Source organism: Pelodiscus sinensis, chromosome 1 (genome assembly GCF_052426305.1).
Source record: "Pelodiscus sinensis isolate ZL-2025 chromosome 1, ASM5242630v1, whole genome shotgun sequence".
NCBI classification, from domain to species: Eukaryota; Metazoa; Chordata; order Testudines; family Trionychidae; genus Pelodiscus; species Pelodiscus sinensis.
Window position 1 is genome coordinate 356,559,228 of NC_143052.1, and position 10,385 is coordinate 356,569,612.

General features: G+C 50.0%; 1 protein-coding gene across 1 annotated transcript; it reads left to right on the forward strand.

Moving 5' to 3' along the window:
• Positions 1 to 1,345: 1,345 nt before the first annotated feature.
• Positions 1,346 to 2,401, forward strand: LOC102451440 (olfactory receptor 52E2-like). The gene is made up of 2 exons (XM_075938726.2): positions 1,346 to 1,723; positions 1,850 to 2,401. Exons 1-2 carry the CDS (start codon positions 1,346 to 1,348, stop codon positions 2,399 to 2,401), a joined length of 930 nt encoding a protein of 309 aa, XP_075794841.1.
• Positions 2,402 to 10,385: the final 7,984 nt, after the last annotated feature.

Here is a 10,385-nt window from a genome sequence, read left to right on the forward strand (position 1 = left end):
GACTTTAGCAAGGCTTTTGATACGGTCTCCCACAATATTCTTGCCAGCAAGTTAAGGGAATGTGGATTGGATAAATGGATGGTAAGATGGATAGAAAGATGGCTAGAAGGCCGGGCCCAGCAGGTAGTGATCAATGGCTCAATGTCAGGATGGCTGTCGGTTTCTAGCGGAGTGCCCCAAGGATCGGTTCTAGGACTGGTTTTGTTCAATGTCTTTATTAATGACCTGGATGAGGGGATGGATTGCACCCTCAGCAAGTTTGCAGATGACACTAAGCTGGGGGAGAGGTAGATACACTCGAGGGCAGAGATAGGGTCCAGAGTGACTTAGACAAATTGGAGGATCAGGCCAAAAGAAATCTGATGAGGTTCAACAAGTACAAATGCAGAGTCCTGCACTTGGGACGGAAGAATCCCAAGCATTGGTACAGGCTGGGGACCGACTGGCTAAGCAGCAGTTCTGCAGGAAAGGACCTGGGGATTACAGTGGATGAGAAGCTGGATATGAGTCAACAGTGTGCCCTTGTAGCCAAGAAGGCTAATGGCATATTAGGCTGCATTAAGAGATCCAGAGAAGTGATTATTCCCCTTTATTCGGCTCTGGTGAGGCTACATCTGGAGTACTGTGTCTAGTTCTAGGCCCTCCACTACAAAAAGGATGTGGACGCATTGGAGAGGGTCCAGCGGAGGGCAACCAAAATGATGAGGAGGCTGGAGCATATGACCTATGAGGAGAGGCTGAGGGAGTTGTGTCTGTTTAGTCTGCAGAAGCGAAGCGTGAGGGGGGATTGGATACCAGCCTTCAACTTCCTGAATGGGCTTCCAAAGAGGATGGAGAGAGGCTGTTCTCAGTGGTGACAGATGGCAGAGCAAGGATCAATTGTCTCAAGTTACAGTGGGGGAGATCTAGGTGGGATATTAGGAAAAACTATTTCCCTAGGATGGTGGGGAAGCACTGGGTTGGGTTACCTAGGGAGGAGGTGGAATTTTAAGTCCTGGCTTGACAAAGTCCTAGCTGGATGATTTTGTTGGGGTTGATTCTGTTTTGTGCAGGGGATTGTGCTCAATGACTCCTGAGGTCCTTTCCAGTCCCAGTATTCTGTGATTCTCTGATTCTGGAGTTTGTTTTTCATAATTCATGCCTCTGGATAGTGTCAGGAATGTACAGTCTCCTTCACCTAGGAGAACAACCTCCATGTCTCTCACATTCACATTCTGTTTCCATCCAGGCAATTGCACTGTGACCATCGCTCTAGACCCCGGCACATCCAAAACCACTGCAGAGCATCTGGTTCAAGTAAGCAATACTGTTCAGCCTCGGAGTTGAATCGCTTCTCCCCCACTTCATGGCGGATCCCAACACAACCGCCTTCACCAACCCCTCCACCTTCATCTTACTGGGCATTCGTGGCCTAGAAATGAGCCATGTCTGGATCGCCACCCTCTTCTGCATCCTGTACTTCATCGCCATCTTAGTAAACTTTGCCATCCTATATATTGTGAAGACGGAGCCCAGTCTCCATGAGCCCGTGTACTATTTCCTCTGCATGCTGGCTGTCACCGACCTGGTGTTGTCCACCAGCACCATACCCCAAATTCTGGCAAACTTCTGGTTCAGTTCCAGAGAGATCAGTTTCAGTGCCTGCCTCACCCAGATGTTTTTCATTCACGGCTTCTCAGTGATCGAGTCTGGGATCTTCGTGGCAATGGCTTTGGATCGCTATGTGGCCATCTGCTATCCCCTGAGACATTCCACCATCCTGACAAACTCCGTGGTAATGAAGATTGGCCTGCTCATTCTGTTACGTGGATGCATCCTTGCACTGCCCTATCCCTTCCTGGCGAGGCAGTGGCCGTATTGCAAAACCAACATCATCATCAGCACTCAGTGTGAGCACATGGCCGTGGTGAAACTGGCCTGTGGCAACACCCTCATCAGTAGTTACTACGGCCTCTTCGTACTGTCCTGTAGGATCGGTCTGGACGTGTTTTTCATTATTCTGTCCTATATTCAGATCCTCAGGGCCATCTTCAGACTTCCCACAAAGGAAGCCCAGCTCAAGACTTTTCGGACTTGCAGCTCGCACATCTGTCTCATATTAGCCTTTTACTTCCCAGCTATATTTGGCTCCCTGGCATCCCGTTTGGGCAGCAACTTGTCCTCTCATTTCCACGTTTTCATTTCCAGTGTCTACCTCCTGGTTCCCCCCATACTTAACCCCATCATCTACGGTGTGATGACTAAACAGATCCGGGACAGGCTGCTCCGGCTCTTTACCCCTAAAGTAACTAAAGTTTTCTCCTCTCATACAGCTGCCTGTCATACAGAGCTCCCTGGAGTGTTGGCCAGTGACATGGTGCTATTTCCTGGAACACTGACTGGCCAATCAAAGAAACTTTAAATTCTTTGCTGACTTCACTGTACTATCTCAGTGTGACACACTGGGGAATCCATCTGTGCACAACTCTTAGAGTTGCCAACTTCCTAACTGTAACTGGATATCCGAGGCCCTGCACTTGTCCTACCTTTTCGACAGGGTGTTGCCCCATGTCTTTCCTTGCGTCCTGAACTACTTGTCCTTTAAGGCCCCACATCGGTTGCTTGTTCCTCCTCTGCCCCCCATCACCACTTGGATCATCCTTCCAAGATGCCACCTGGAACTGAGGTACAGCTGGGCCTTGTGTCTCACCTAACTGGGTTGCCTCTTGCACTGTGAGGTGGCAACCTGCATAGACCTCCTAGATTGTCTCACCTGACCAGTAAGAAGGTGTTACCGTGGGCATTGCTTCTCCAGCGGAAGGTGGCTACACAGCAGCTCTTGTTTCTGGAGCTCAGAGCACAGTCAACCTGTGGAACTCCTTGCCAGAGGATGTGGTGAAGGCTAGAATTTTAACAGGGTTAAAAAAGAGCTAGATAGATTCATGGAGGTTAGGTCCCTCAATGGCCATTAGCCAGGATGGGTAGGACTGGTGTCCCTAGCCTCTGTTTCTCTGGAGGTGGGTGACAGGGTGGGGTCATGTGAGGATGACTTGTTATGATCCCTCCCTCTGGGGCACCTGGCATTGGCCACTGTCAGCAGACAGGACACTGGGCTGGATGGACCATTGGTCTGACCCCTTCTGGCCGTAGTTGGGACCTTATGAGCTGAGGTTTTCCTCTTTGCACCTCATGTAACGTGCAGAGTGATGTGTAACATTCAAAAGAGAGATTTTCAGGGAGGGCAGGTGACAGCAAACAGATGAAATTTGATGATGATAAGAAATAAAACAAACCCACCATCTCATTCCGGTTGGGATGTGAATGGAGCAGCGTCCCACCCAGGCAGAGAGCACACACGGTTTTCTTTTCTCAGGAAGGCTTCCTTTTCGCCCAGCACGAGTGTAACCCACACAGCTCTGGGAAGGGGTTCAATGTCCCATGTAGTAGCGCTCAGACCACTTACAGGCAGAGAGATAAGGATGAGCGAGCGCTATGGCCGCGGGTTCGGTTCCACCTGCAGGGGGTTACAAGTAGCACATCTGGAGCTTAGTGCATGATCCTCTACACCAGGGGTCTCCAACCTTTTTACACCCAAGATCACTTTTTAAATGACAGACCAAGCCAAGATCTACTGCCCCGCCCCTTCCTTGAAGCCCCTCCCATTCCTTGAAGCCCCGCCTCTTCCTTGAAGCCCCTTCCTTGAAGCTCAGCGAGGGTGCACCACACTCCACATGGGCTGGCGCAGAGGAGAAGCTGCCTGGCCAGCTGGCTGTGGCCTTCAGCCCGGAGGAGGCTGAGCCATGTTCCAGCTGATCAGGCAGCTTCCCCTCTGCACCTGCCCACGTGGAGCTTGGTGCACGCTGGCTGAGTGCCATGGCCAGCTGGCCGGGAAGCCGCTTCTCTTATCTCCTGCCCGACTGCCCTGCGCTCAGCCCGGGAAACTTTCTCCAGCACAGCTGGAGCCTGACGCAGTCCAGCTTCCCTGGACTGAGCGCAGGGCAGCCGGGCTGGAGGGAAGAGAAGCAGCTGCCCGGCCATCTGGCCATGGCGCTCAGCCAGGGTGCACCAAGCTCCACGTGGGCAGGCACAGAGAAGAAGCCGCCGATCAGCTGGAGCACGGGGCAGCCTTTTTCAGCTGAAAACCACAGTCAGCTGGTTGGGGTGTTTCAGCCCATCCAACCTCCCAGCTCCCACCATTCCTCGCAGCTACTCACCTGTGTTGTTGCTCGGTGAGTAGCTGATCCTCAAATGAGGAAATCTAATGTAAATGTACTGTGCAGGCGCGCAGTTCAGAGAGGGCTCAAGAGCTACTCTTAGAGCCCCTGAGATCTATCGGTAGATCGCGATCGACTGGTTGGTGACCACGGCTCTACACCATGAGCTATAAAGCCGACAGGCTCTCAGGTAAGGCTGTAGAAGTAACTCATTTGTATCTCTCTCTGTAAGTGGTCTAAATGCTTCTACATGGGACAGTGATCCACATCCCCCAGGTGTATGGGTTACCTAAATCATAAGAATGGCCAGACTGGGTCAGACCACAGGTCCATCCAGCTCAGTACCCCAGTGGCCAACAGTGGCCAGTGCCAGGTGCCCCAGAGAGAGTGAACAGAACAAGGAAACATCAAGTGATCCCTCCCCTGTCATATATTCCCCGCCTCTGACAAACAGATGCTACAGACTCCATTCCTACCCATCCTGGCAGATATGTATTGAAGGAGCAGCTCTCCATGAAATTATCTACTTGTTTTTTGAACCTGTTAAATTCCTGGTCTTCACAACATCCATTCCCAAGGAGTTCCACAGGTTCACACTGCGCTGTGTGAAGAAAAACGTCCTTTTGTTTGTTTTAATTCTGCTCCCTCTTAATTGAATTTGGTGACTCCTATTCCTGCTGTCATGGGAACAAGTAAATAATTTTTCCTTATTTGCTTTCTCCATACCAGTCATGATTTTAGAGACCTCTATTACATTCCCCACTTAGTCTCCTCTTTTCTAAGCTGAGAAGTCCCAGTCTTTTTAAGGCATCCTCAGTTGATCTGGACAAATGAAGGTTAGCACCTCATGTGACTTGTCTGTCCTGCAGATGAACGTTGACTGATTTTTCTGTGGGTTAGTGGCCCCCGACTCCAAAAAGGATCCCTACTCGTGTCCTATAGAAATCTAATCCTAATGGGGTGCAAGTCTCGATTATCTTAGTATTATAATGAAATAGAAAAAGGAAGTAATATGTTACAGCTCACTGCAAGATTCCTCAAAAGAATTCAGATGAGAACTCTGAGCAGTTCTCAGTCTCTGTGGGTCCGTCTAGACTGGCAAATTTTTCCACAAAAGCATAGCCTGTCTGTTTGAGCACCAATTTATAACTTGGATGTGCCAGACTTCCCTTCCCTTCTCCAGTGTTGAAAAAAAAACCCCAACAATTCCCATAGAAAGTCACTGGAGACCCAGTGTTCAACATAACAAAACCATTTGATAACCCACCGACATTGTCTTCACTCTTCCAACAAAGATGAATTTTTAAAAAACCCAAACGGAAAACAGGAACAGGTCAGTCCACACAAAACATGGTAAGGAGAGACTGAGAGCACCCAAAGCTTTGGTTTACTTCACCTATGTCTCAGGGAGTGTTTCTGATCCCCAAATCTGCACCATATGCTGAGTCTGACCCATCACTCCAGTTATAGTAAGATCCTCATTTGGAGTCGAAGAAGCATTTCGCCTGCTGCGGATCCCGGCCAGCCAGCCAGCTCACTCAGTAACCAGACAGATCGGTCACCAAAGCACAGATTTACATGAAACCCGCCTTCCAGAAAATACGCAGACTCGGAATATGTTCCTTCCCGGTTGCTTTGTGTAAGGAGCGGTTGTGGACTTGCACCAGCAGGGACAGACAGGCTACATCTACACTGGCATGATTTTCCGAAAATGCTTTTAACGGAAAAGTTTTCTGTTAAAAGCATTTTCGGAAAAATCGCGTCTAGATTGGCAGGATGCTTTTTCACGAGGAGTAACGGTAGTTCGGAGTAGGAACCTAGTCCGAACTACCTAGTTCGAGCCCCGTGTAGCCGCGCTGCACGGGGTTCGAACCAGCGGGGATTTAAAAATGGCGGCTCCCCGCTTATGCAAATGAAGCCCAGGAAATTCAAATCCCGGGCTTCATTTGCAAGTGTGGTATGCCTACATTACCCTCCTAGTTCGAACTAGCGGGGTAGTGTAGACATACCCTATCATTCTTCTGTGCCAAGTTAGAGAGATGGGCTGCGTCTAGACTGGCAAGTTTTTCCGTAAAAGCAGCTGCTGTTGTGGAAACACTTGCCAGCTGTCTACACTAGCTGCTTGAATTTCCACAAGAACCCTGACTTTCCTACTGTCTGAAATCAGTGCTTCTTGCGGAAATGCTATGCTGCTCCCGTTCAGGCAAAATCCGTTTTGCGCAAAGCATTTGGGCAAAATGGCCAGTGTAGACAGCTTAGATTTGTTTTGCGCAAAAAAGCCCCAATTACGAAAATGGCGATCGGGGCTTTTTTGCGCAAAAGCGCGTCTAGATTGGCACGGACGCTTTTCCGCAAAAAGTGCTTTTCCATTAAAAGCATTTGCGGAAAATCATGCCAGTGTAGATGTAGCCATGGAGTTTGGGATGCTTTATGGTTTTCAGTGGACACTTGGAGTCCATCAATGGCGTTTCCCTCAACGTACGTCTGGGGGATGGCCTGTAAACAGCCCCTTTTGTCCTTAGTGTTGTTACTCTCTTGCCTCTCCCGTAATCCTTTTGTGGGTTGGTTCACACAATGGCTGTACCTTGGCTTGATTCGGTTTTAAGAATCTTGGGGCAGGGCCTGTTTCATCCTCCATGTTCGTGAAGGGCCAAGCCCAATGGGCCCAGAACGGGAGCGGGATCTCTGGAGGCTTCCACAATGCAAATAACGATTATAAATAAACAACACAACAACCAGCTAAATCAGGGCCTCGCACCCACCCTCAGCCTTTAGATACAGACGACGATCAAGCCATGCTTGGCAGCTACAGAGTGTTAGGAACCTGAGGACTGGTGGACACAACATCCCTGTTTGACTTGGACAAGAAAATTCTTTCGGTCTCCTTCCAAGGGTTAAACACCAACATGATAATGCATCAGAGAAATACTCCAGATTAGCCAGAGGAGCAAGCAGAGAGTCCAGCTCTGGGAATCCAAGTGCCCTCCAGCTGGAGTTGTCCTGGAAAGTCTGACTCAGCCTGGAAAGCCAGCTTTTAATTGAGACTGGGAGGGAATGAACCAAGAAAGAGAATAAATCCAATGTAAACATGATTCTGGTCTGTGTTCTTCGTATGGGGCCCTCCTTCTGCCAGGGCAATTTTGCGGGGTGGGGAGATCTTTGTCCACAGGACAGGTTCCCATCTCCACCCCTTCCATGGGGACACCCAGTTTGTGTAACTTTACTGAGTTTGTTCCTCCAGAGGCACCTCAGTGACTGGGATTGGCTAGTCTACCCTATGGAGAAGGTCAGTGCTGCTGCAGTCGATCTTCCAGGGTTTCAATTCGTGAGTGAGGTGACGACGGGCTAACTGGAAGTTAGAGGGCTCCCCCGTTGGTGCCGGCAGCGCTGCTCCTCACAAGGAGCAAGGAAAGGTGATGAGATGGTGGGCTCCCGTCAACCTCCAGCTGTGTGGACGGCACAAAAAACGATTGTAGGTACTTTGACTCCAGCTTAGGTTGACTTTCCCCTTTAGTTGTGACAAGGAGTCCTGTGGCACATTATAGATGAAGTGGGTCTTTGCCCATGAAAGCTTATGCTCCAGTACGTCTGTTAGTCTCTGCGGGTATGTCTACACTACAAAGGTAATTCGAAATAACAGACATTAGTTCTAATTAACTTTGACAGGCGCTACACGGGCAATCGCTAGTTCGAACTTAATTCAAACTAGCAGAGCGCTTAATTCGAACTAGGGGAGCACTTAATTTGAAATAGGGAAACCTCATTCTATGAGGACTAACGCCTAGTTCGAATTAAGCATTTCGAATTAAGGGCTGTGTAACCACTTAATTCGAACTAGTGGGAGGCTAGCCCTTCCCAGCTTGCCCTGGTGGCCACACTGGGCCAAGCCAGGCAAACTCTTCTGCCCTCCTCCCTGCCCCAGAGCCCTTAAAGGGGCACGGTCTGGCTATGGTGCCCATGCCAGGTGCAAGCCTGCCAGCACCCAGCCAGCAGACCCTGCACCTGGCATGGCATGAGCCAGCCACCCACTGCCACCCAGCCCTCTGCCTCTTCCCAAGACAATGCTGACGACTCCCAGGAGCCTTCCCGGGACTGCAAGAGGTGAGCACCCGCCTGGTCTAGTGCAGAGATCATGGACTTCATCCAGGTTTGGGAGGGAGGCCTCCAACGTTCACAATCTCCGCACTAGGCACAGGAAAGTGGCCGTCTATGGCAGGATAGCTGCCAGCTTGACCACCAGAGGCCACATGCGAACCCAGGAGCAGGTTTGCATGAAAATCAAGTTGGTCCAGTGAGACCCCCGACCCAGAGCCCTGAGCTAAGAACATAAGAACGGCCGTACTGGGTCAGACCAAAGGTCCGTCTAGCCCAGTAGCCTGTCTGCCGACAGCGGCCAACACCAGCTACCCCGGAGGGGAGGGACTGAAGACAGTGACCAAGCGATTTGTCTCATGCCATCCATCTCCAGCCTTCCACAAACAGAGGCCAGGGACACCATTCCTACCCCCTGGCTAATAGCACTCCATGAACCCAACCTCCATGAATTTATCTAACTTCTCTTTAAACTCTGTTATAGTTCTAGCCTTCACAGCCTCCTGTGGCAAGGAGTTCCACAGGTTGACTATTTGCTTTGTGAAGAAGAACTTTCTTTTATTAGTTTGAAGCCTGCTACCCATTCATTTCATTTGGTGTCTTCTAGTCCTTCTATTATATGAACTAATGAAGAACTTTTCTTTATGCACCCTCTCCACACCACTCATGATTTTATAGACCTTTGTCATATCAAGGCCAAAACATCTTTTTTGAGGTGAGGAGACCACGTCTGTACACTGTACTGAAGATATGGCGTATCATAGTTTTATACTTCCCCTCCTCCTTCTTTCCCTGGCTTTCCCCTTCCAGCTCCCTCCTCTCAGGTTTCCCCCTCCCCTCTCCCACCCTCTCTCTTCCCCTCTCCCACCTCCTTTTCCCAGTCTCCCCAGAGGTTAATCCCCCCTCCCAGTTTTGTTAAATAAAGAGAGTTTCTATTTTTGAACACACGTGTCCTTTATTTTTTAGATCAGGAAGAGGGGTTAGGGAGGGGTAGATGGATGGGGAGGACTGGGGTGGCCCTGTGGGCTCCTCGGGATGGAAGCTCTCCTGCAGGGCCTCCTGGATCCTGACAGCCCCCCAATTGACCCCCCTCCCCGATGGCAGCCTGTGGCAAGTGCAGCTGGGCTGATGGCTGAGTGCTATGGTATCCCAAGTGCGGGCACTCAGGGCACTCCAAGACAGGACTGCTTTGCTGTCCCTCATCGAGGTAGACAAGCAAGCGGGGAACCTTGAGAACTGTCTGTCCAGGGTGGGGGTTGGGTCGCTTTAAGCACAGCCCTCGGCTAGCCTGAGGCAGCAGCTCCATGATCTAAGTCCTAACCCGATGCCCTGCCAGCACTGGTTCTGGCCAGCCTTAACTTCAGTTCAGGGTCCACTCAACGTGGACATTCCAGTTCAAAATGCTAATTCAAATTAGTTTTTAGGTCTAGATGCACTAGTTCGAATTAGCTTAGTTCAAATTAAGTTAATTCCAATTAGTGCTGTAGTGTAGACATACCCTAAGGTGCCACAGGACTCCTTGTCGCTTTTGCAGATCACGACTAACAGGGCTCCCCCTCTGATACTTTCCCCTTTAGTGTAGACCAGGACAGTGGGAGCAGAAGTGGAGCCTCAGAATTCACACCTCCTACAAACAGGGAGCTCCCACACTCCAGCTGGTTCTGAAACCCTCACATTCCCCTTGAGAGGGTGGTGAAGGCTCAGCCTCCCTCTTCCACCCTTTCCTCTGCCCCACCCATTGACTAGGGAAATCAGGACACCTGGCTGTCTCTCTCTCATCCTGCCCCTCCATCTGTCTCACCAGTCCATGTCTCTGCTTAGCTGTAACTAAGTGACTTTTCTCTTAGTTTCCGTTCTCAGTGACTTTTCTTTGCAAGGTCTTCTCAATTCCCTTCAGGGAAAGTTGCTGCAGAACATGTTGGACATTATTGATGAGAATTATTGATCTCTGACCCCTAGGTGACGGCCCCTAAAGAGACATAGACATGGACATTCTCCATAGTTTCCTTAAAAATCAACTATAATTTCCAAGTACACACAATTACTCAGAGCAGCCGATTCCTCTTGGACTGACATCAGAGCCCAAGAGTTCCCCTCTCC